Source organism: Pan troglodytes, chromosome 11, assembly GCF_028858775.2.
Source record: "Pan troglodytes isolate AG18354 chromosome 11, NHGRI_mPanTro3-v2.0_pri, whole genome shotgun sequence".
NCBI lineage: Eukaryota > Metazoa > Chordata > Mammalia > Primates > Hominidae > Pan > Pan troglodytes.
Window position 1 is genome coordinate 114,987,527 of NC_072409.2, and position 27,514 is coordinate 115,015,040.

The 27,514-nt window shown below is 41.7% G+C and overlaps 1 protein-coding gene across 4 annotated transcripts in view; it reads right to left on the reverse strand.

The window, feature by feature from the left end:
• DMRT1 (doublesex and mab-3 related transcription factor 1) overlaps positions 1-27,514 on the reverse strand; it is a 128,698-nt gene that overhangs the window by 27,282 nt on the left and 73,902 nt on the right. For 2 of the 4 annotated variants that reach the window (XM_003312019.6, XM_063788016.1), the window contains exon 4: positions 24,882-25,026. In XM_003312019.6, the coding sequence (XP_003312067.2) occupies positions 24,882-25,026 (145 nt within the window). Of the gene's footprint in view, positions 1-17,110; positions 17,242-24,881; positions 25,030-27,514 lie in introns of those variants that run through there. The other 2 variants (XM_016960523.4, XM_009456258.4) reach the window with 2 other exon arrangements.

The following is a 27,514-nucleotide window of genomic DNA, read 5'->3' on the forward strand; positions in this document are numbered from 1 at the left end:
TAAAGAGAAAATAATGTTATCATTTTGATACATGCAAAAAAGATACTTGATATAAATAAAATGTCCATACTTTTTTCTTTTCTTCCTATTTTTTTGGTGGTGAAATACATGTAAACATAAAATTTACCATCCTAACCATTTTTTAAGTGTACAGTTCAATAGCAATTAAGTTCATTCAGGCTGTTGTGTAACCATCACCACCCTCCATCTCCAGAACTTTTTATGTTCTCAAACTGTAACTCTGTACCCAAAAAACAATAACTCTCCATTCTGTCCTCCCCTCAACACCCAGCAACCACTGCTCCACTTTTTTCCTCTATGTTTTGACTACTCTAAGTACCTTAAACATGTGGAATCATGCAGTATTTGTCTTCTTGTGAACGACATGTAACTTAGCATAATGTCCTCAAGGTTCATCCATGTTATAACATGAGTCAGATTTTCCTTCCTTGAATATTCCATTGCATATGTGTTGGGGGAGGGGGGGAGGGTGTGTGTGTCTGCGCGCACGTGCTCATGCATGCGCCACATTTTCTTTGTCCACCCTCTGTTGATGGACACTTAGGTTGACCCCCATTTATGCTGCTGTGAACATTGAGTGTACAAATATCTCTGGACCCTGCTTTCACTTCTTTGGGGTAAATATCAAGAAGTGTAATTGCTGGATCATGTGCTAATTTGGGTTCATATTTTGAAGACCCACCATACTGTCTGCATAAAGGCTACAGCACTTCACATTCCCACCAGTAGTGCCCAAGGGTCCCAATTATTCCACATCCTTGTCAACATGTGTCATTGTTTTTATAGTAGCCATCCTAATGTGTGTGAGGCAGTATCTCATTGTCATTCTTATTTGCATTCCCTAATGATTAGATATTGAGCATCCTTTCATATGCGTATTAGCCATTACTATATCTTCTTTGGAGAAATGTCTGTTCAAGTCCTTTGGCCATTTTTGAAATGGGTTGTTTTGCTGTTGCTGAGTTTTAGCAGATCTCTGTGTATTTTGGATATTAATTCCTTATCAGACATATGATTTGCAAATATTTTCTCCCACACTGAAGGTTGTGCCTCTTAACTCTGTTGAATAGTGTCTTTTGATGTACAGATTTTCAACATCAAGTCCAATTTCTTTTTCCTTTTGTTACCTGAGCCTTTAATGTCATATCCAAGAAGTCATTGCCAAATCCAATGTAATGAAGCTTTTCCTCTGTTTTCTTCTAAGACTTTCACAATTTTAGGTCCTTCATTTAGGTCTCTGATCCATTTTGAGTTACTTTTTGTATTTAGTATAAGGTAAGAGTCCAACTTCATTTTTTTTGTATGTGGATAGCCAGTTTTCCTAGCTCATTTGTTAAGGAGAATGTTCTCTATTGCATGTTCTTAGCACTCTGGTCAAAAATCATTTGACCATACATGTGGGAGTTATTTCTGGGCTTTCTATCCTAGTCTCTTGGTCTCTATGCCTGTGTGCGCCTTCTTTTGTTTATCTGTTCTTCTGTTGATGGGCACTTGGGTTTCCACCCTTTGGCTACTGTGAAATAATGCTGCTGTGAAGTTTGGTGTACAAGTATCTGTGTGAGTACCTGCTTTCAGTTCTTCTGGATATGTATCTAGAAGTAGAATTGCTGCGTTAAATGGTAATTTTATGGTTAAGTTTTTGCAGAACTGCCAAACTGGTTTCCACAGTATCAGCATGATTTTACATTCCAGTCAGCAGTGCATGATGGTTCAACTTTTTCCATATCCTTCCCAACTCTTGTTGTTTTCCGTTTTTTTGATAATAGCCTTTCTAATGGGTGTAAAGTGGAATCTGATCATGAGTTTGATTTGCGTTTCACTGATGACTAATGATGTTGAGCATTTTTTTCATGTGCTTCTTGGCCATTTATATATCGTCTTTGGAGAAATGCCTGTTCAAGTCATTTGCCCATTTTTAAATTGGGCAAATCTTTCTGCCAGTATAATGTCCACCCTTATAGGTATTAATGACTATTTCTACAACATACAGAGGAGGGAGAGGAAAAATATGTAGTATCTATATGAAAGAAACTATAAAACTTCACTACAAAATTTCTGGTTTTATTTTGTACACTCCTACATTATTTGACTTTTCCCCCCGTGAGCTTGTATTGCTTTTGGTAAAAATGATAAAAATAACTTTGTATGATGCTCTAAAATAGGAGTTAAGCAGAGAATAATGCAAAGCCCTCTTTGTAGCTTAGGTGTGCATTAAATGCCAATAAAGGAATAATAAAGTCCAGAGAACAAACGAGAGAAAGAATATACAACAGAGAACAGGACAAAATATTTTCAGCATGTGTGGGGAAGTTTCATATTTCAAAACAAGACTGGCCACGGTAAATTAACTCTGTTTTTGTCATTCATTTTGAAAATATCCTGACATAAGAGTTTTAGAGACAGCTAATTAAAGGAGAGGACTCAGTGAATGAGGGAAGTTAGGAGGACTGGGTAGGGAGTTAAGATTGTTCCCAGCATATGGTGCAATTTGGGAGTTAAGTGCAACAGGAATAAGCAGACAGTTAAAAGGAGGTCCTTAGTGGCCTGGTAAGTGGTCTCTAGAGTGGAGGTAAGCACTGGGATGGAAGCATCTTGAAAGGAAGAAGCTGAACTATCTAGGACAGACAGAAGATGAGCAGGGCTAGATCAGGATCCACTAAATCGTGTAAACGAAGAGGATTCTTAGGGGGAAAGGATGCATAGGCATAAATGGGGTGTTACTGGTACCTTTAAGGTAGCCCTAGAAGGCTATGGAGTGGGGCAACCCAACCTAACCAGTGAAGGCAGGGGTGGGTTACAAGATCACTGAGCAGTTGACAACTCCACCACCCACTTCTTCATAGATTAATGATTACCTCAGATTAAAGAGTCCAGAAAACAAGCAAATCAGGCTATTAGTGTTCAACATGATCACGGTCATATATGAAAAACCCAGAGCTAAACATCACATTCAATGGTGAAATAATAATGCTTTCCTCCAAAATCAGAAACCAAACAAGGATGCCCACTTGTGCCACCTCTGTTCAATACAATACTGTAAATTCTAGTCAGAGCAAATAGACTAGAAATAAAGCATCCAAATTGGAAAGAAAGAAGTACAATTATCTTTGTTCACCGAGGATGTAAACTTATTATAGAAAATACTAGAGAATCCACAAAAAAACTGATAGAGCTAATAAATTCAGCAAAGTTGCAGGATATAAAATCAACACACAAAAATCAGTTGTATTTCTATACCCTAGCAACAAAATATTAAGAAATTCTATTTACAATACCATCAAAAATAATATTCAGAAATAAATTTAACCAGGGAGGTGACAGGCACAGATAAAACTATTAAAAATGTTTAAAGAAAGTATTAAATACCTAAATAAATAGAAAGACATCATCCCGTGTTCATGGACTGGAAGACTTAATATTGTTAAGATGACAATAGTACCCAAAACAATCTAAAGATTCAATTCAATTTCTATCAAAATCTCAAAATCTGTTTTTTGCATAAATAGAAAAACCCATTGTAAAATTCATATGGAATTTCAAGGCACATCAAATAGCCAAAATAACCTGAAAAGAAAGAACAAAATTAGAGGGATCACATTTCCTGATTTCAAAACTCACTACAAAAGCTGCAATATAAACCCTCAAATATACGGTCAACTGATTTTTGACAAGTGTGCTAAGACCACTCACTGGGAAAAGGAGTCTTTTCAATAAACAATGTTGGGAAAATGGGATATCCACATACCAAAGAATAGAGTTAGATCCTTACCTTACATTATATACAAAAATCAACTTAAAATTAATGAAAGATCTTAAGAGCTAAAACTGTAACTATAAAACTCTTTAAAAAACAGAAATAAATCTTTATAACCTTGGATTTGACAATGGTTTCTTAAATATGACACCAAAAGCACAGGCAACAAAAGAAAAACTAGATAACTTGGACTTTATCAAAATAAAAAAAAAACTTTTGTGCAAAAGATACTAAAGAGAGTAAAAAGACAACCCACAGAATGGGAAAAAAAATACTTGGAAATCATAGCTTAAAAGGATTTGTATCCAGAACATAATAAAGAACTCCTACAACAACGACAAAAAACCAAACAACCCAATTTAAAAATGGGCAAATGACTTGAACAGGCATTTCTCCAAAGACGATACATAAATGGCCAAGAAGCACATGAAAAAAATGCTCAACATCATTAGTCATCAGTGAAACGCAAATCAAACTCACGATCAGATTCCACTTTACACCCATTAGAAAGGCTATTATCAAAAAAACGGAAAACAACAAGAGTTGGGAAGGATATGGAAAAAGTTGAACCATCATGCACTGCTGACTGGAATGTAAAATCATGCTGACACTGTGGAAACCAGTTTGGCAGTTCTGCAAAAACTTAACCATAAAATTACCATTTAACGCAGCAATTCTACTTCTAGATATATATCCAGAAGAACTGAAAGCAGGTACTCACACAGATACTTGTACACCAAACTTCACAGCAGCATTATTTCACAGTAGCCAAAGGGTGGAAACCCAAGTGCCCATCAACAGAAGAACAGATAAACAAAAGAAGGCGCACAAAGGCAATGCAATATTATTCAGCCATAAAAAGGAATGAGGTTCTGACACATGCCACAACATGGATGAACCTTGAAAACACCGTGCTTAGCGAAATAAGCCAGATGCAAAAGGACAAATATGGCATCATTCCATTTATATGAGGTATTTGAAATAGGCAAATTCGTAAAGATGGAAAGTAGAATAGAGATTACCAGGGGCAGGAGGAAATGGAAAATGGGAAGTTATTGCTTAAGAGGTAAAGAGTTTCTGTTTGGAATGATAAAAAAACATTCTGCAAATAGATAGTGGTGATGGTTATACAAGATTGTGAATGCATTTAACGCTACTGAATTGTTATGCTTAAAAATGTTAAAATGGCAAATTTTGACATTTTATGTTATGTATATTTAACACAGTAAGAAAAAATGTAATAAGAAAGGATTATCAGGGCTTCCTTAAAGAAGACTTTTTTTTTTTTTTTTTTTTTGAGATGAAGTTTTGCTCTGTTGCCCAGGCTGGAGTGCAATGGTGTGATCTCGGCTCACTGCAATTTCCGCCTCCCAGGTTCAAGCGATTCTCATTGCCTCAGGCTCCCAAGTAGCTGGGATTGCTGGCGCCTGCCACCACACTCGGCTAATTCTTTGTATTTTTAGTAGAGACAGGGTGTTTCGCCATGTTGGCCAGGCTGGTCTCGAACTCCTGACCTCAGGTGATCCACCTGCCTCAGCCTCCCAAAGTTCTAGGATTACAGGCATGAGCCACCACACCCGGCCTGAAGAAGACATTATTAATATAGCCTAATAACCTCACAGGAGATGTTAAGTGGAAGAAGACAATGGCCCATCAAAAAAGCCAAGAAGAAAGCCAGGAGATAGTTCTTTCAACTAGTATTAAATATGAAACAGGTATTTCATAACCATAGAGCTACTACAATAAAACTGCAATATCTATGTCCTACCAAGAAGGGGCAGATCTCTGATAAGTCTAATTTGCAAAAGGAATGCATACATTTCAACAGTTCTCTCTTGACTCCCAAGTAAATAAGTATCAAGCAACACACATCCTTCATAAAGAAGTGGAGACAAGCAATTCAAAGAGAGAGAAATATATTTTACAAAATTCACTTTCTTCTCATAGAAATGACTGGGACAAGAAACCATGCTTTTCCGAGCTCTGCATTGTTGCCACATATGAAGTAGTGGGTAGAGACAGGCTGCTACTCAGAGTTGCAGAATTACAATAAAGTGTCTCCAGCCTTGAAAACGACTTTGGGATACTTCACTTATGGGAGGGTGGGGATAGGTGGCACTTTTCTACCTAACAATACACAGAATTTCCTCTCTGGTTTCACAGCAGTGAAGTGCTATTCACAGGATTAAAAAATGAACAAATCATCTGCCTCCATTTCCTGGAGACAAACATTTGGTTTGATAAGTAAACAAAAGTCATTTATACTCAAAAGACCACTTGGATGGACATAAACAGTTTTGATTTACTCAACAGGTCTGGAGGGGTGTAATTTATTACAGTCCATTTAGCGCTGTAACAACTGCTTTTCAAAACCCGACACTGATTCATGAAAATGAACATACGGGCTCTCTTTGCAGCATAAACTCTCACAGCCTCAGGCAAGTGCTGATAGAAATGTAGTACAAGGCATTGCGAGACTGGTATGCGGAAGCGAGCAATTACGCCAGTATTTAACCCAATCTATCGCTCATCAGAAAAGTGCTTAGCACTGGAGTCAGACCCAGACAGGCTGACAAGGAGCACAGCCACTTAACTCTCCCCTCCGGCAATTACACTCTTTCAACCTAAGAGTGTGTCAAATTAAAACAACTACACATTGACTTTTCACTTTTGTAAACATTAAGAGGTGATTGACAATTTCAGGCTGCAACCAGCCAGGCATTATCCATCTGCCCCCCTCGTTTGCCAATCTGCTCTTAGCTCTGATAGTCCGTTTCTTTAGGAATATTCCTATAGGACACTAGAGGATATAGGGGCTTTTCCACTGGAACTTACCATCTCTTACATATAAGCAGCTACAGATGATCCTTAAAAACTGGGTATTTTAAAAATTACCATTAGTCACTTTCAATTAGAAAAACGCTAGTCACTTAGAACTAGAAAAATTGAAAATCACCCACAGTCTTTAAATGCACTACTATTCTCACTGCTTCTATTATAAATGATTTTGGAGGATTCCCTTCCCTGGTTACCCTATATGCCTTTATTTCAGAACTGTAGGAAAGATATAGTTGAGACAGCTGGGAGAGACAAACAAAAGTAAGATAACCGAGAAAATATTCACCAGAGAGATCAAGGTGTATCAACAACTGCCGATTTTATAGGCTTGTGCTTAGGATTCGACATTCAATGTCTGGTGTTCCCTGATGCTCACAGAAAAGGGCCACAGTCATCGAAAGTGTCAAAACTTTCCTCTTTTGCCACTTTGTCCTCTTGGCACCAAGACCATTTACTGGAGGAAAGGAGGGTGTTTAACAAATAGTGCCGGGAAAACTGGATATTCACATGCAAAAGAATGAAGCTGGACTCTTCCCTTACACCATATACAAAAATTAACTCAAAATGGATCAAAGACCTGGATTAAACCTAAGAGCTAAAACTATAAAATGCTTAGAAGACAATATGACACAGATTTGGCAATGACTTCTCTTTTTAAAATTTTTAAATTTTTTAATTTTTGAGACAGGGTCTCATTTTTTTGCCCAAGCTGGAGAGCGCTGGTGTGATTACAGCTCACTGCAGCCTCAAACTCCTGGGCTCAAGTGTTCCTCCTGCCTCAGCCTCCTGAATAGCTAGGACTACAGGTGCATGCCATCACACCCAGCTCTGATTTCTTACATATGACACCAAAAGCACAGGCAACAGATGAAGAAACAAAACAAACTGGGCTTCATCAAAAATTAAAAATATGTATGCATCAAAGGTCACTATCAACAGAGTGAAGAGGCAACTCACGAAATGGGAGAAAATATGTGCACATCTTCTATCTGATAAGGGATGAATGCTACATCCCCAGTTTTGGTTTTAATGAAAGCATCCTTGCCAAGTCTCCAAGGCTCACATGGTGCTCCAAGGCCATAAGACAAGTTTTCCACTCTGGGCAAGTACTATTCTTGGACTGAGATCAACCAAGTTCTAGCTGAGTTACTCACTTCCATCATCTTTTGTTTGTTTTAAGTGTGCACCACAGGTTAGGTCCAAGGATCAACTAATTCCGTCAGCAGTCACTCAATAAGTCCGTCAGTAACAGCTCCTCAACCCGACAGGATATGAGAATAAGGGCTGATGTTCCCACAAAAGTCAAGACCTTTAAATGGTGTTTGTGAGCATATGGGACTTGTTTTCTCAGGTTTAAACCCTGCAATGTCCTTTCCTGTCACTGTAAAAGACCCAAAAAGTTGCCGAATACAACTTCCTATGATGATGGAAATATTGTTTCTGCACTATCCAATACGATATAACTAGCCTCTTGTAGCCACAAAGCACCTGAAATGGGCCTGGTGTGACAGAGGAATTGCATTTTCCATTGTAATTAAAATTTAAATAACCCTATGTGCTGGTAGCTGCTGTACTGGATGGTGCAGGTCTACGACATCAGACAAGGGTTTCAATGCTGGTTTGACAGCCTGAGGCTGAAAAGTGTCCCAGGAAGAAACCCGGTCAGGAGAGATAAGGTCACCCTGCTCCATTCCTAGCTTTGTTACCCATTCTCTCTATTCAGCATCGGCTTATGGATAAAATAGGGTCAGTGATTTTTGCTCTACCTACCTGTGGTATCACAGAAACATATTTGGTCTTTGTCCTGGGTTCCTTGCACAGAGCTCCTAAAACACTTGGAATTTCCTGAGTGGTAAGGATGTAGAAGCCTCTTTTATTCTAATAAAGTGACTTGGTGGCAGGCAGTCAGATAACTTCAGGATGGGGGCTGGTCAACCGAAAGACCCTACGCCTTGATTAAAAGCTTGGAGCTCTCGCCGGGGCGTGGTGGCTCACACCTGTAATCCCAGCACTTTGGGAGGCCCAGGAGGGTGGATTGATCACCTGAGGTCAGGACTTCAAGACCAGCTTGGCCAACATGGTGAAACCCCATCTCTACTAAAAATACAAAAATTTGCTGGGCATGGTGGTGTGCACCTGTAATCCCAGCCACTCAGGAGGCTGAGGCAGGAGGATCGTTTGAACCCGGGAGACGGAGGTTGCAGTGGGCCAAGATCACGCCATTGCACTCCAGCCTGGGTGACAAGAGCAAAACCCTGTCTCAAAAAAAAAAAAAAAGAAAGCCTGGAAATCTCAAAGAGCATGGAGATACCGCGCCCTACGCACGTCTTCCATTTGGCTGCTCCTGAGTTGTATCCTTTATTTTAAAAACTGCTAAGAGTAAGTAAAGCACTTTCTGAGTTCTGTGAGTCATTATAGAGAATTACTGGACCAAAAGGGGGATTGTAGGAACCCCTAATTTGTAGCCAGCTGGGTAGAAATGTGGATAACCTGGGCACCCCATTTTCAGCTGGAGCCTAAAATGGGGGCAGTTTTGTGGGACTGAGCCCTTAACCTGTGGCATCTGGGCCAACTTCAGAAAGTTAGTGTCAGAATTGAATTGAATTGTAGGACACCCAGTTTGTGTCAGAAGGAAAAAACCTCTCATTACTTAGTAAGATTGTTGTTAGGACTGAACAAAATGATCTATGTCAAAGTGCTTCCAAGAGTAAAAGATTATTTTTCATATATGGATGGTCTATATAGACATTAGATAGTTCATGAATGTTAGCCAGTTCACTCTGAAGTTACCATTGCATTGGCTCATTATAACATCAAGAAATAACGCACTGCTCTCTCATTCACGTCCCTGCGTGTGGAGGCCCAAATTCTGCTGTATCTTCCAGGAAAACTGGCAAAGTCTCTCACTTTAGCAGTACATCAGAGTTAAACTGTTTAAGGTTATGCAGAGTATTTGTTAAAAGGCAAAGATGGCATGGATTAGAAATTTTCTGAAATTCAGAGGTAGAAATGAAATGAAATGAAATTCTAGGGAGTTAAATGAGGAAAAGAAGAGCAACAATCTGGAAAAGTGTTCCCGTGAGTGGGGTGTGAGTGACCACTGCGTTCTCTATCTCTGAGAGCCACCGCTGGCTCTAGGGATGCAATCTGCAGATGAGGGCCTGACGTGGGCTGGGGTCTCTGTGTTGGAGAGTTAGGAAGGTAAGTGATCAGCAAAGACCAGAATCGAGGCAGTAAGACCTGAAAACACACAACATACTCTGTTCAGTTTACACACACCGACCCACCAAATCTCATCAAGAAGAGACATTTAGAGACATAAAACCCTTCAGTAGTGTTAGTGACGGAATGTAGTCTCTCTGCTAAAACTACGGAAGCCCTAGCTCCCAATGTGACTGTATTTGGAGACAGGGCCTTTAGGGAGATTACTGGGGTTAAATGAGGTCATACTCTCTAAGACTAGTGTCCTTATAAGAAGAAGAGAGACCAGAACTCACATTCCATTCTCTCTCTGTGTCTATCTCCACACACACAAAGAGGAAAAGCCATGTGAGGACATAAGATGGCAGTCTACAACCCAGGAGAGAAGCCTTACCGGAAAGCGACTCTGACAGCACCTTGATCTTGGACTTCCAGCCTCCAGACTATGAGAAAATAAATTTCTGTTGTTGGGCCACCTAGTCTGTGCCTTTTTGTTACAGCAGCCCGACCAGACTAATAGAAATAGTGTCAGCATAAAACGGGAAAACAACACAGCCTGGACTGCTCAATGTCCATATGCACCACATTCCTCTCACTGCATAGAAGAGGTTCTACTCATTACATTTGTATGTTGAATTCAAAGAACTGGAGACTTAATAAAATGAGAGAATAGATATTTCACTTTGGTAATCTTGTGGTTTAATAGTATTTCTTGGTCCTCTAATAGTTTTTGAACTAAAAATAAACCAAGCCCCTCCATATAATGGAATGTTATTTAACTACAAAAAGAAATGAAGCTCTGAAACATGCTACAACATGGATAAACCCAGAAAATATTATGCTAAATGAAAGAAGCCGGACACAAAAGACCACATATTCTATGATCCCATTTATACAAAAAGTCCAGAATAGGCAAATTCATAGAGACAGAAAGTAAACTAGTATTTTGGCAGGGGCTGGGAGGGAGGCAGAAACGGGAGTAATATGGGGATTGTTTTGGGGATGATGGAAATGTTCTGGAATTAGATAGCAGTGATGGTTCCATAGCTTTGTTAATATACTAAAATCCAATGAATCATACATTTTAAAAGGATGAATTTTATGGTATATGAATTATATTTTAATGAAGCAGTTATAAAAAGACAAACAGGGCTGGGCACAATGGCTCATGCCTGTAATCCAAGTGCTTTGGGAGGCTGAAACAGGAGGCCCGCTTGAGGCCCAGAGTTTGAGACCAACCTAGACAACACAGCAAGAACCTGTCCTACAAAAAATTTTTAAAAATCGGCCAGGCGCGGTGGCTCATGTCTGTAATCCCAGCACTTTGGGAAGCTGAGGCAGGCGGATCACGAGGTCAGGAGATCGAGACCATCCTGGCGAACATGGTGAAACCCTGTCTCTACTAAAAATACAAAGAATTTGCTGGGCATGGTGGCGGGCGCCTGTAGTCCCAGCTACTCGGGAGGCTGAGGCAGAATGACATGAACCCGAGAGGCGGAGCTTGCAGTGAGCCGAGACCACACCACTGCACTCCAGCCTGGGCGACAGAGCGAGACTCCGTCTCAAAAAAAAAAAAAAATTTTAAATAAAAAAAATAGCCAAGTGTGGTGGTGCACACCCGTAGTCCTATCTACTTGAGAGGCTGAGGCAGGAGGATCACTTGAGCCAACGAGTTCAAGGCTACAATGAGCTATTATCATGCCACTGCACTCTAGCCTGGGTAACAGAGAGAGACCCTGTCTCTAAAAAAACAAACAAATAGAACAATCTAGCTCCATCCTACCTCTATAGCTATGTAAGTAACAAAGGTGAAGTGTGCCTGGAAAAGGCTCCATATTTGGAGCATTTATCAAGAATTTGACTGTAATCCTGGTTTCTCTAATTTGAGAAGAAAACACCCTCTTAGGTTTATGAGGAAGACTTCAACCAGGTCTTGAATAAAGTCAAGACGGCTGGGCACACAGCTACTCCATTCCACACCATACAGAAGCTCAGACGCACGGCTGCTCTGCAGACAGGAAGGGAAGGGAGGTGTCCCTAAAATCGCTGACCTTTCGCTATCCCTGCAGCCACGACTTCTCTCATGGTTCATCTCCCAGAGCATTACGCTAGGCCCAGACGCTAACGGGCACTCAATGGATTTCCCACTTGTTTACTGACTGAGCCATCGGTTTACATCCTGGGGGGACTTAAGGAAAGAGATATTGAGGAACTGACCCTGCAGAACAGCTTTAAGAGTCACTGTTAGGCCTGGCACAACCAGGGGGACAACGGAACAAAATGCATGAAAAGTATAAATTTCCATTTTCGTTCTGAGCAGCAGTGGATTAACTTTCATTTACATATATGAATGTGTCTAGCCTATATAATAGAAAGAAAGAAAGAATATTCTTTTGACCTTTCTGGACCTATGTATCACCCAAGCAGAAGGAGAAATAATATGTTAATATGTTTGAGGATAAACTACAATCCAGAAACTTTTCACCAAGAAATTACTAAACAACATCAATCAAAATAAGAGCTTTCCAAGCATGATTAGCACTGCCCTCTTGTACTATTTTTGTAGAAATAAAAATGATACTCTGGAGGCTAAGGCAGGAGGAACACTTGAGCCTAGGAGCTCGAGTCCAGCCTGGGCAACATAGTGAGATCCTCATCTCAAAAAAAGAAAAAAACTGAAACCGCCCTTAGAATTACTGAACATGCTTAGAGAAGGTACTGCAATCCTTTGTTCACTTTCCATTTTGCCTTCTATCCCAGGGTGTTTCAGAGAAGACACAGATGAAGTACAAGGTTGTCAGATTTAGCAAATACAAATACAGGGTGCTAAAATTTAAGCCGGGAGTGGTGGCTCATGCCTGTAATCCTAACACTTTAGGAGGGTGAGGCAGGCAGATCACTTGAGATCAGGAGTTTGAGACCAGCCTGGCCAACATAGCGAAACCCCATCTGTACTAAAAATACAAAAAATTAGCCAGGCTTGGTAGCATGCACCTGTAGTCCCAGCTACTCAGGAGGGTGAGACACAAGAATCTCTTGAACCTGGGAGGCGGAGGTTGCAGTGAGCCAAGATCACACCACTGCACTCCAGCCTGGGCACAAAATAAATAAATAAATAAATAAATAAATAAAAATAAATAAATAAAATTTAAATTTCAGAAACAAATAATTTTTAGTATAATAAAATATAACATGCTTATACTAAACATTTGTTGTTGTACATCTTAAACTTAAATTTAACTGAGTGTCCTACATTTTATCTCGAAATCTTAATAAAGTGATTGTACATGTTGGGCCGACCCACCCCGATAAAAACAAACTACTGGGCTGATTTGGGGATAGTCTCTGGTTCTCCAAGAGTCAAAGCCAATGGAAAGCTTCTGGCTCCTCTACTGCCCCTAGAGGTCAAGTTCCATACACCTGTGATTGTTTCTTTCGCTGCCTCAGGAAGCTCAGACCTGGCCGAGTTAATCATCTCTAGTAAGAAGACACTGCAACTACGAGGCAGAGAGCATGGCTGGGAAGGCTATGTTGAGCTCTGCATTTAAAGTAGACGAAATCCCTAACCCAGATTTTCTGCAAGTATACACGGGGGAGAGACCCTGGATTCAATGTAAAGCCAGGTGTTTAAAGACCACAAAATGACTCTCCTAACAATCCTGCTATACTTAACAGAGAGTTTTAAAATATGTGTGTTAAGCAGATGATCATGGGACTGCAGAGCCGGCTGCTGTCTCTGAATATTATTTTTTTATGGAGCTCATTTTTAATATCGGCACTTTTAGCGTGAATGTAAATAAATGTAATGTAAATAAACCTGATCATGCAATAAATTCAGTGTGCTCTTTTATTTTGCAGATTTAAGCTAAAACACCATCAATCTCTTGGAAGCAGCATCTTTCAAGATAACACTAGGCAGCACTAGGATTTTGATACCCACTAAAAGAAATAATAAATAAGCCACTGACTTCAGAGACCTCCCCAAGCAGATGTGCTCAACAGGACAGGCAAGATGCTCCACAATGGGTGGCAACAGTTGTATGGGTTTCTCCTCTTCGCCCTCCTATCAAACGGACATTCCAATGTACCACAATACTCCCGGGAGAAAGTGTTCCAAGTTTTCATAGGAAAGGATGGCAAATATGGTCACTTCACACATAGCAAAATCAAAGCTGCTTCTAAACTGAAATAACCATCTACTCTAGTTCCCCCCAAAGATTCCATTTATGCCAATTTCAATGGACAACAATTTGGAAGGCACATAAAATCTGGTCACCATTCTTTACACCAGGAAGCGCATTTGGAACCTGACCTCAGCATCTATTGTATACCCCGTGTATACGGGCAAGATGGGAAGTATATGCTTATATATAAATATAAATACATATAAAGCTAACTTTCAGTGTTCAGAAAACAAAAGCTATCCCCATATAACAGCCAAATTCTGACATAACTCAATTTGGACACCTCATCTGGTGTGCACTGCACTCATTCCTAGTGTAAACCCCACCACGCCGGGCAATGATATACTGTAATGTCACATCGCAATCTGGATTTACTATAAAGGGCCGCTGACGAGCTTCAAAGCAGTAAACATTGCAGCGAGGTGTATTTCACACTGAGCTGGTTTTTATGAAGAACACTTCACCGCCCAGGCACGGCACCTGGATGATGAATGGTGAAAGATGCATGACAAGCTTCATCATTGTTTGTAAATCTTAACTGTTCCTGCTCACTAACTCTGGAGGCAATTTTCAAAGACAGCGGCCGGCCGAAAGAAGGACAGCACACCTTCCCTGAAGGTTATTCAAGTTGTACTTGGCCTGGGCCGTGCCTCTGAAGAGGCAAGCAGGGAAAATAAACTCCAGAAGTACTCCACGCCATCCCTGAAAAAAATCGCTAGGGCCCTGTGGATTCAGGTCAGATTCAAATGAGGAAATCTCATGAGTGAGGATGCTGGAAGCTCTAACCCAACTGGCTAGTGTCACATCCAAGGAGGGCCCAACAGACAGACGTCAGTTCTCTGGGATGTTCAAATACAAATGGTCTCTAAATGAGTAACAGAAACTGGCCAACTTGATGATTTGTGATGTACCCACAAGACAGCTGGGTCCCTCTACTGAGCAGGCAGGGAGGGAACTCACTGCCACACCTGAATCCCATGAAGATAACATCAGCATTGAAAACGGACAGGCAATGTTTTCTAGTAAATATGTTCAACCTGGCTATGTCAGACCATTTAGGCATTCCTAAAATGTGGTTTCCAGAGCTTCTCTCTCTCTCTCTCTCCCTGTGTCTTCTCTAGGCTGCAATCTTTAGCCAAAATGAAAACCTCTGTGTAGTTGCTCTGTGTATTCAATCTATAGCTTTTACAGAATAAATTAAAGTCGTAAAAGCAATCTCATGATAAGCTGCTGACAAACTAGGTGAAGATTAAATAACATCTTCCTCAAAAATTATCTGAGGAAAACTGCCAGGCCTCTTAGTCACAGGAGTTTAACAATAAAATAACAAGTAGAATATGTAATCACTTAACAGCTGATGCCCACAGGGAAAAAAGAGAATAAATATTTTTGAAAGTAGCTGATTGTGTTTCTATTTGCACTTATGATTTCAAAGCTAATCACTAGTTAAATTTTGTGATTTCTGCCCTTATCGAATATTAACCCTTCCACTTGACTCTCTCTTATTAAATAAAAGGAAAATTCAAATATAATCACAAAATTAAAAGTGACTTTACTGTGCTCATAAACGTATCTTAAAGTTTATACTGAGCTTTGGGAATAGCAACGTAAAAGAGAAACACCACACCTGATATGCCGAAGGGTTTAAGTTTGCTTTTGAGTTTTTTTACTATAACAGTAATGTGCTACAGAACGACAACCCCAGATGGGGGCACTTCTGCATAAGGCATGTGCTACCTGTAAGACAGGTATCTCATCATTACAGCCAAACAAACTGCATCCATGCCTTTAGTCCCTGCAAATAGAATATTCCCAAGTGCACTCTCAACCCCAATCACAGCCACCATTTCCTTGAAAATACTTAAGACATGAGGGTGCTAGACTGTAGCCCAGTGAGGCCTTGGATAAACAGCATCATCACTGAGCTTCAGTTCCTCCACGTGCCACACTGGAACAGGACCCCTCCTTTCCCCTACCTAACAGGCACTGTCTCTATGCTTCAATATCCTCATCTGTCAAATGGGGATAATAGCATTATCCAGATAACTCGATGAGTTATACACAGAGTGGTCAGATAGTGTCTTACAGACACTGGAGGAGCTGCACTTGTGTTTGTAAGGGAAGAAAAAGAAAAGGAAGGAAATGAAGAGAAAAACACAGGACATACTAGAAGAAAGAGCGCCCAGGAAAGTAATTCAGGGATCTGAGTTCGTAGGCTGGCTCCTCCTCCTAAACACTAGCAACAAGGCTTACAGGGAGTCACGGCGCTCTGCCTGCACACCCATCCTCTCTGTTAAGTGTGAATATTGAATAAGCACCCCTGACCCTCCGGCAGGGCTGCGTCCTTAATCAAAATACCAGTCACACATAGATAATTCAGTCCCTAAAATTCAAGTTTTCCAAAGGGAAGATTCCACATGGCATAAATCCAAGATGTCTGTGGCCTGGGGACAGTACCCCATGTTTGTTGGTGTCTGACTTATTTCACTGAATGCTTCACTGGAATACCTAACTCCAAGTAGATGAGGAACGAACAGAAAAGATTCCACAGTTGGTTTCTTACTCATTTAAGAAATGACAAACCATCCCGGGAGCCATCTGAGAACACTGCACGATGCCAGGCACCTGGAGGAGTACGAAGCTGACCCTCCGTGTGGGCACACACCCTGGTAATTCTTGCTAACATGCTGCAGTGAATGGACCTTATCCTTACATGAGTGAGTGTGACCTCCCTGAGGTAGGCCCCTGGGAAGTCCCGCTATTTCCAGACGACAGCCTGGAGGAGGCCTTGTCAAATGGCAGTGCTTTACACAGAGGACACCTTAGGAGCCCGACAGCTCTCAATCTTGCCCACAGTTTGCCTTGTGGGGTGCTCTTTGTATGCAGAAAGAGAAAGAAGTTTGAAGGAAAGACAGAAATCTGCTTGTCCTCATCCAACCGCACGTCAGCTTTGCTTCTGTACCATTCTTTAGGCATAAAGGGACCTGCTGGTGTTCTCCATATTCCCTGCAAAGCACTGGTGTGTTTTACTTGGCAAACATATCATAAATGTAATAGATTAAAAAATACATCTTTAAAGCTGCCATTTCCAAATGTTTATTATCTGCTTAAAATTAGTATGCTCCATCTTCCTCACTCGGCAGACCATGATGTCTAGCTAATTTCAAGAATCATGATACACATACGCTTAGCCCTCCTTAATGGTAGTAATCATTTTCATTTGTACAGCCCACTGCCAGGCACCTGCCAAAACAGAAAGATACATAAGCACGGTAAAAGGTCTACATACAAGAACATGAGAGATGACAGATTCTGCCATACTTTTACATAATTCCTTATGCGATCCATATATAAAAATAGATACATGTGTTATTATTGTTTTCCACTTTCCAGATGTAACTGAAGCTCTAAGGGATTGATCAGGCCAGGCGCAGTGGCTCACATCTGTAATCCCAGCACTGTGGGAGGCCAAGGCGGGCAGATCACTTGAGGTCAGGAGTTCGAGACCAGCCCGGCTGACATGGAGAAACCCCATCTCTACTAAAAATACAAAAGTTAGCTGGGTGTGGTGGCGCACACCTGTAATCCCAGCTACTCAGGAGGCTGAGGTAGGAGAATTGCTTGAACCTGGGAGGCAGAGGTTGCAGTCAGCCAAGATCATGCCACTGCACTCCAGCCTGGGAGACAGAGAGAGACTCCATGTGAAAAAAAAAAAGAGATTGATCATCTTACTACTGGCTCCAGAGCTGGGGACCTGAGCAAGACCTCGTCTCCTGGGATAGTTCCAATGCCCTTCCATTCACTGGCCTTGTTGCCACTGAAAGCCCCACTTACTTCTCCGTTCCAGGTTAAAGCTGAGAACAAAATGGTCACATAAGGAAAACAGATTTACCTACAAAGTGCTCTTTTCTTTGAAATTTAGCAAATAATAAGTCATTTCTAAAATGTCAAGTTCAAATTAAACTCAGCATTTTCTAAATGTTGCATAAAACACAGTCAGCTTTCCTTAAAGCAGAGAAAGACAAGGGTTGATGTTTTTCTATCCTACTGGCTGAGAAATACAGCTCAGCGCAGGATGCATACACAACAGACGCAGCCCTCTGAGTCTTTGCCCCACTCTCCTTCGTGCCAGCCAAGCTCTACAACATTTCAAAAGCATCATTCTCCCCTACAAGAAGAGCTACGTGAAATGCCCACACAGCCCTCGCAGGAAAAAATGGGGGAAAGTCATGATAACACCTGCCATCCTTTACCTGCATTTTGTGATTATTGAGCTTGTTTGCACATCAGACACCATTTCATCCTCACAACACTGGTGTGGCCTCCACAGAGCCAACATCCTCACCCTCTCTCAGCAGGTAAGGAAATCGAGGCTCTCAGGGAAGCATCTGGTACTGCCACATAACCTGCTAAGTCATGGGTCCCATTCAGATTCCACGTACAGAATTCTCTACCACCCCACATGGCCACTCATCACAGAATGTCACCTCACCTCACATAAAGGGCACCTTTGGCTTTCTGGATCAAGAGCAAGTAGATCTCAGGGTGCTCCCAACAGAGAGCAGAACCTCAGTTTTCTCACCTGCAAGCCTGGGAGGTGCAGCCAGATGACCTCTTCCTAAAAGTCCAAGTCTGACATGCAGCATTAAGCAAGTCCACTCCCTGAGGTGCAAGCTACCCATTTTGCATGCAGTCCTGGTCATCATGAAGGAGAGGCCTATGGTATCAGTGAAATCAGGCACTGCTAGACTCCCTGGTCCACGACATTGCTAATGCCAGATGGATTCGAAAAGTTGTATTTGGGAGCACAGAGGCCTCTGCAAGCTGCTTATACATCACAGAGGAGCATGAAGCCTTCAACTCCGTGGAGCCCGTCACTGACGGTGGCCATCTGACCTTTGGGTAAAACGTAGACGCCCTGCAACCTGCTTCACGGAACTGCTGACAGCCTCTGTGTGTTCAACGAGAAATACATGAACACTTCATGATCTGTAAGCACCACCTTAAATGTTTCTTTCTCCTGAAAAGAGTGCAGCTTGGACGTGAAGGAAGGCTGAAGCTGCACGGCAGGCTGCCACTCTGAGACAGAACCAAAAGAAATAAGGCACCATTTCTAACTTGTAAACCGAGATCACAAAATAAACAGACAAAAATATCTAAGTGTATTACCTTCACCAACTGAAACCTAAACCTTTTTGCAGGTGTTGACCAACCACGTACTCCAGCAACTTATACTCAAGAATTCAACATGCACAGAACAATGTCTATTCTCAGACGTGCAGTGCCACCCACCTCTAGACAGAGGTGCATCTGTTAAAACACAGGGGCTGCTGTGGAGATCTGTCTCTTCATCCCCAGTTGGGGAAGCATCATTTCAAAGCTGTTCCCACTACCACTTCCCGAGCAGCTTGCATCTGTTACTATGAAGTGGCCACATTCTTATATAAGCCAACCCTCCATCTGGGCACTAGACAAGTGATCTTCAAACAGTCTGTGGAGCAGGAGAGGCCTGCTTTAAAATTTTTTTTTTCCAGTTTCCAACCCACCGTGGTCTGGTACTTTGGCAAAATACAATAAAAATGAATTACTAGAGCCCCCCAGACTTTTTTCTTGGCCAGGTACGATGGCTCACACCTATAATCCCAGCACTTTGGGAGGCCGAGGTGGGAGGATCGCTTGAGCCCAGGAGTTCAAGACAGCCTGAGCAATATGGCAACACTCTGTTTCTACAGAAAAAAAAAATTAGCTGGGCGTTGTGGTGCTCACCTGTAGTCCTAGCTACCCGGGAGGCTGAGGTGGGAGGATCACCTGAGCCTGGAGAGTTGACGCTACAGTGAGCTACGATTGCACCCCTGCATGCCTGCCTGTGCTACAGAGCTGCAGGGCTGTGTCGTGATGCAGTGCTGGATGCAGCGTGGGTCTCAGGGTTTCGCTCTGTCACCCAGGCTGGAGTGCAGTGGTGTGATCATAGCTCACTGCAGCCTGGGCTCCAGTGATCTTCCTGCCTCACCCTCCCAAGTAGTCAGAACCACAGGTGCGTGCCACCAAACCCAGCTAATTTTTTATTTTTTATTTTTTTGTAGAGATGGGGTCTCACTATGTTGCTCAGGCTGGAAACTATTTTTTTAAACGGAAAACAAGTGTTGGCAAGGATGTGGAGAAACTGGAACCCTCATATACTATGGTAAGAATGTAAAACGATGCAGCTGCTGTGAAAAACAGTAACATGTTCCTCAAAAATTACATATAGACTTACCATAGGACCCAGCAATTCCACTTCTAGGCATACACCCAGAAGAAGTGAAATCAGACATTCAAACAAAGACTTGTACACAAATGTTCGCAGCACTATTCACATTACCCAAAAGGTGGAAACAACCCAATATCCCTCAACTGATGAATGGCTAAACAAAATGTGGTATATCCATCCATACTATGGAATGATATTGAGCCACAAAAAGGAATGAAATACTGATCTATACGACAGTGTAGCTGAATCATGAAAACATTTAAGCTAAGCGAAGCAAGACACAAAAGGCTACATATTATGAGATTCCATTCCAGAACTGGCCAATCTATAGAGACAGAAAGCAGATTAGTGATTACCAGTGGGCTGGAGGAGGGAGGATGGGGGGTTTCCTTTTGGGGTGATGAAAGTGCCTTGGAATCAGATAGAGGTGACGGTTGCCCAACTCTGTGAATGTACCAAATGCCACTGAATTGTACACTTTAATTATGGTTAATAGTTAATGTTAGGTGGATTCTACCTCAATAAAAAATAGGCTACTAGAAAAATGAAAAACAAAAAATATAAGCCCCAATATTTTATCAAACTCAACAGACAAAACTGCTCTACCAAATTGCTATAAAGTTTGTTTCCTCTCTATTTCTTATCTCCCCTCTTAGACAAACAACAAAGCACTCCCAGACCCACATCAGACCATGGCCCCCACTCTGCAGACCCTTGGTTCCCACCCCACCTGGCTTGCTCAGGGTCACCCCTACAGCAATTGTGCCCTCCACACACTCCCTGTATCCACAAATTCCCCCTCTATTGGGATCGCCCTCATCAGCATACAAGCGTATTATAAAATCTCTCTTCTTTAAAGAAGGAGCCAAGGCCCTTCCTTGAACTCACTTCCCCACGGGTTGACGCCCCATTCCACTGTTCCTCTTACAGCAAAACTCCTGAAGAGCTGCCTGTATTCACTGCACCAATTCTTCCCTCCCATGCACTCCTGAATACGCAGGCAGGCTTTGGTTCTCACCTCCCACCAAAGTGACCACTCAGAAGGTCATTGATCATTTCCACCTTGCAACAGCCGATGGTCGATTCCAGTCCTCATCTCATTTGACATATCAGCACTCTTTGGCTCTCATTAAAATCCTTTAATCTGGCTTCTAAGGCACCGCTCACACACAGTTTCCCTCCTGCCTCACAGGCTGCTCCTCCTCCCTCTTTTCCTTGCTAGTCCTCCTCATCTACAGGGCCATAAACACGGGAGACACGCAGGGTCAGTCCCTGGCCCTTTATATTCTCCACCTACATTCATCTCTCCAAATGATCTCATCACATTGACTTCAAACAAACCTATGCACTGAACCCCCAAATCTTCATCTCCGGCAGAGATATTTCCCCTCCCCCTCAGACTCCACACATCCAACTCCTAATCAACAATCCACTTGGGTGGTTCATGGACATCTCAAACTTAACACACGCAAAGTTAAACTCGTAATGCACACAAACTTATTTTTCCCATAGTCTTCTTTACCTCAATAATTGGAAACCCCAATCTACTTTGGAATTATCTTCGAGGAGTGTACAAATACGTAGAAAATCAAAATACCAATTGGTCAGGTCAAAAATTAAGGAGTCATCCTTCACTCCTCTCTTCCTGTCCCATCCAAAGACCAACAGCAAATCTTGTTGGTCCCTCTTTAAAATATATCCAGAATTAGACCACCCGTCATCACTGCCACGCTCCCACCCTCACTCAGCCACCATCTTCTTTTGCCAGAATTACTGCCATCACCTTCTAACTGGTCTCCCAGCTTCCACCCTTGCATCCCTATAGTCTATAAGAAAACAGTCATCAGGGTGACCATTTAAAAGCACAAGACAGACAAATCACCCTGTGCTTGAACCCTGCTATGGCTCCCCATCTCGCTTGAAATAAAAGCCTAATTGTTTGCAATAGCTTACAAAGACCTGCATGATCTGACTCCACCATCTCTCTGACCTACCCTCTTAACGTTTTTCAGGATAAGGAAAGAAGGAATGGCTCCCATCCTTTTACAAAGAAAAGCATTAAAAAGCAGTAACATGACAAAAGGAAAATTTCCCTGTAAAATTCCCCCCACCCCCCGCCCAACATTCCATTCTTTTCATGTTGCCAGCTTTAGCAAACCCAGAGGAAGACACTGAACTTGGGCTCATTTTTTTAGATGACAGAGAAGCTAAGCTTAAATTTATTTTTAAAGAAACTGAAGAACATAGATTTAATGGGCGAATTTATACTTGAATAAGACTTTAAAGAAGACATTAAACCTACTGAAAACACTGTCTTTCAAGTTATTTAGAAATCCCTATTTAGAATAAATAGTAACTTACATATTAACACAATCAACCGAAGGAACTTAGACTTGACGGATCTGCTAAATGTAACTGGTTATGAGCCAGCCTTTGCCGATACCTCACAAATGAATATACTGATGTCCGCATCCCCACCCATCATTTCCTGTCTCTAGCCTCAGCCCCACCTCCCAGAAGGGCTAACATGCTCTCAAAGAACTCCCCACTGTGTCAGTGCTGATAAAACTGAGGATCCAGTGTCCCATGAGATGACCTTTGAGGTGTCCTTACTGACCTCCAAACACGCTTCCTTTACCTTCCCACTTGCTTTGTAAAAATTCATGCAATATTAAAAAAGCCAAAATAGCACACATTTGGAAGGCATTAAGCCTTCTGTTAAAAATTAGCTGGGATTTTGATTTTCTACGTATTTGTACACTCCTTCTCGAAGATAATTCCAAAGTAGATAGTGCTGAGATTTTACTGTAGTTCTTCCCAGCTCTCGTTTCTAAAGCTTGAGCCTCCTACTTAACTGTTAGTGGGTTAGCAGGGTACCAGGAATTTAAGCCTGGGGCCTCCTCACACACTACTCTTTCAAATAAACACATGGCCAGAAAAGTAATAAGGAATTGTAGGTGGTATTCACCTATTCTTCTTTCCCTGTGAGCGCTAGTACAGCTGGTCTTTTTCTTTCCTGGACTGTAACCTCTTTCCTTCTGAGTCGCTTCCTTTTCTGCCATAAATTCAAATGCCTACCGCTCCTCTCCAAATTCGCTCCTCTCTGCTCTAATAAATTGCCTCTTATATTTTTGTCTTACTGCCTTGCTCTGAATTTACACCTTTGTCTCAAGAACGCCAGTGCTTCTAAAAATATTCCATTATTCCTGGTGTAAGAAGCTCAGGCAATTTCTTCCTGAAAGTGGGTTTCATTCTTAATTTTCTGTATAAACAAATGTTCCTTTAACTGCTTCATCCCCAAATTGTGCAGACAGGCCAGTTAGGATTCTGACCTTTCATGTTTGCACGCCCTTACAGGCCAAACTCAGTTAAAAATAATACCAGATTCATTCATTCATTCACTCAACCAACAAATAAATAAAAGGCATCACAGCAGGTAAGAAGGTATAGAAAATGTGTTGTTTGTCCTTAGGGAGCTTATAAGCCAAATAAATATATAGACTCAAAAGCAGTATGAAAGAAGGACCTATGGGCACACATGATATAGGATGAATACTTACAAAACAGAGTTGTGCTTGTCCACTCCCAACGGAAAGTGATTCTTAATAAAAGTGAAACTGCAATCAACAATGTGTACTTCGGCCTCTCTGCAGCTCAAACTATATAGGCTCCCATGACCTATATATTTCGTATTAATAGAAGTCCTTTATTTTATGTTAATATGGTAAATAAAGCATAACTTACCCAGCTATTTTAGACTTTCTGGTTCTGAATTTGGAAATCAAAGCATGGTTCTGATTCTCATTCTCTAAGTTCTCTAAAGAGTCAAGTTACTTAGAAAATGAACATATCCATTTATTTAGTACAGAGTAAGTTCTTCTAGATTGGTTTCTCTTCCAAGACACTCTCTACTGCCCTGATTTCCACTTACTGCCTATTGTGTATGTTTCTCACTTTCCTACATCAAAAGAGGATGCTTAACTACAAAGAACTTAAACACGGGATCTGGAAACGCAGCAGCTGTAAAGACCTGCCTCTCACCACAGTGAAAATGCTGGGGGATGTTAAAATTGAAGTCGAGTTACTATGTATTTCAAAGTGCTTTGATTCATTAAACAGTCATTTTTTATTTCAAAGCCATTATATCAGAGTTATTTGCATTGCTACTGCATAAACTCTGAGATCTATTGTATTAAAAAATGTTTTGTTATGTTGTTTTCCCCAAAAAGATGAATATGCCTTCAATTTTAAAATGAAAGTCTTTGGGAAAGGAGTTTTCAATACACAGAAACTCACTTCACAAAAAATACCAGGTCTTGAACCACATTTAAAGTGCCCCTGTATTTCATATTGATCCTCCATAAAATACATTTTTAGCTTCCAAAGGAGAGTCTCTCATCTTACTCCTGTCACTCTAGGAATCCAGAAAGGAAAAAAAACATGATATTAAGAATCAAGCATAGCAAAGTCATTTTATAACTAAATTCTTTAAAGGATACTTATCCAAGCTTCACACAGCAATAAACTTTCCAACAATTACTAACAGCTAAGCCATTAGACACAGCTAATGACCGAATACTGGATAGCCATCCTCTCTCAACCCCAAATCCAGTCTGTGTGACCCGACACCTACCGCTCGCCCTGGCTTCCGGGTAAGAGGGAGCGTCCTCAAAAGTGAAGAACTGGGGCACGCTCTGGCCCAGGTAAGAGGGAGGCGGGTAGTAAGAATGCATCCTGTACTGGGAGCTCATTGCATGGCGGTTCTCCATGTTCTTCATCTGCTTAAGAAAAAAGAAGAAATATATTGAGATCAACATTGCATGTCACAACTAGTACAATAATTATCTAGTTCTTTAAAACAAGGTAACAGGCTGGGCACAGTGGCTCATGCCTATATTCCCGACACCTTGGGAGGCCAGGGCGGGAGGATCGCTTGAGCCCAGGAGTTCAAGACCAGCCAGGGCAACACGGTGAAACCTCTTTTCTACATAAAAATCAAAAAATTGGTTGGGTGTGATAGTACACGAGTGAGATCTCAGCTACTCAGGAGGCTGAGGTGGGAAGATCACTTGAACCCAGGAGTTTGAGGCTGCAGTGAGCCGTGACTGCTTGCACTACTGCACTCCAGCCTGGGCAACAGAGAAAGACCCTGTCTCAAAAAACAAAAAGCAAATTAAGGGAATAGCCTATCTAAGTTGGAAGTGGCCTCAGCCATGAATATGCTCTTGCAATGTACTGGGCCTAGAACTATGATGGTGCCCTTTCTATCTTCAGGTCCCCTCTAAAGCACCCCTGAAATTCCTTCTGGTCATTTGGTGCTCAATTAACCAGTACAAAAGAGAACAGGGTGGTGGAGAGGGGACAACACAATCTGCTGTAACACTAACAAATTTGTTTGAACGGGCGCAAGTTATCAGACCTCTTCCCATGTTTCTTCATGTGCAAAACTGGAATTTTATCTTGGTTACCTTACAGTGTTCATATAAGGAGAGTATTTAAAATGACTATAGGCTGGACGCAGTGGCTCACGCCTGTAATCCCAGCACTTTGGGAGGCCAAGATGGGCGGATCACAAGGTCAGGAGATCGAAATCATCCTGGCTAACACAATGAAACCTCGTCTCTCCTAAAAATACAAGAAAATTAGCCAGGCGTGGTGGCGGGCGCCTGTGGTCCCAGCTACTTGGGAGGCTGAGGCAGGAGAACGGCGTGAACCCGGGAGGCAGAGCTTGTACTGAGCCGAGATCGCGCCACTGCACTCCAGCCTGGGCGACAGAGCGAGACTCTGTCTAAAAATATATATATATATTAAAAAAAACAAATAAATAAATACTGTAAAACAACATGCAAACCATGTGTAATGGGAAGCTGTGGACGTTAGCACAATGCCATGCTGGATCCTGTTAGTCGGTGTCTATTCCCTGCAGCAAGAACAGGAGTCTGAGATCTGAATTCTGGAGGTGATTTGGCTTCTGCTAACTGGACACATGAGGCAGAGCAAAACTCGGAAGGCAGTAAGGAGGCACAAGCGCCCCTCCAGTGGCAGTGGCAGCTGCATGTGAGCACGGCAGTGATTCATTTTTTTCCGGCAACCAGACCCTGCCTTTAGGACCATGAGATAGCTTTTATATAAGAAGCAGTTCATTCCCTGTGGCTTCCTGATTCTCATTCAAAGCTAAGAAGATATGACTTGATGGCTTAGAAAGGGCCCCCCCCCCCCATTTCCACTTTCCTGGCCCTGATGACTCTGATTGTGTAAGACCCACTTCCATGAACATCTAGACCCTGTTAGAGACACCGAGCATTCAACTCATGATCACACCTTCATGGCAACAACAGAGCTGGACTTCAGTTATTTATAACAGTCTTTTAAAAATTAAATTTAGATGGTACTCGCTTTTAAACAAAATTCGATCTAAGGAAATGTTCAAGATAAACCAATTCTGTCCAGAAATATGAGTAATTTCAAAATAATCCAAAATAATTCAAAATCATGTTTTTCAATCAAGTATTTTAAATGCTACTTGAAAAAGAAAATAGCACTAACTTGACAGAGCCTGGTAGTGTAAAATTAGGCACTGGGCTTCCTCAAGATTTTCTATGAACATCTACATTCTGGACAATTCACCAACTAACACTGGCTTAAGTGTACTTTGGGTATTATGGTGCTGTTTGGTAGAAAGAGCTAAGTCCCTGGTTTCTGCCTGATGCTTTGAGCAGCTCAAGGAATTTATTTTTGATTTCTACGGCTCTCAAGCTCAAATCTATGTTACTTCTTCTGGAGAAGCAAAGACACCATTACAGGTGATTATTTCCTCTCAAGTGAAGTCTACCTGGGTAAGTCCCCTTTATCCTTTCTAGTTTGTTTTTCTGAAGTATATGAAATGGTGTCTTTTCTAGGCCAATCACTCCGTTTTCACTTTCTACCATTACATTAAATCTTTTTTTTTTTTTTTTTTGAGACGGAGTCTCACTCTGTCACCCAGGCTAGAGTGCAGTGGCATGATATCGGCTCATTGCAAGCTCCGCCTCCCGGGTTCACGCCATTCTCCTGCCTCAGCCTCCCGAGTAGCAGGGACTACAGGCGCCCGCCACCATGCCTGGCTAATTTTTTGCATTTTTAGAAGAGACAGGGTTTTACCGTGTTAGCCAGGATGGTCTCGATCTCATGACCTCCTGATCTGCCCGCCTCGGCCTCCCAAAGTGCTGGGATTACAGGCGTGAGCCACCGCGCCTGGCCACATTAAATCTTTACTAAATAGAAGGT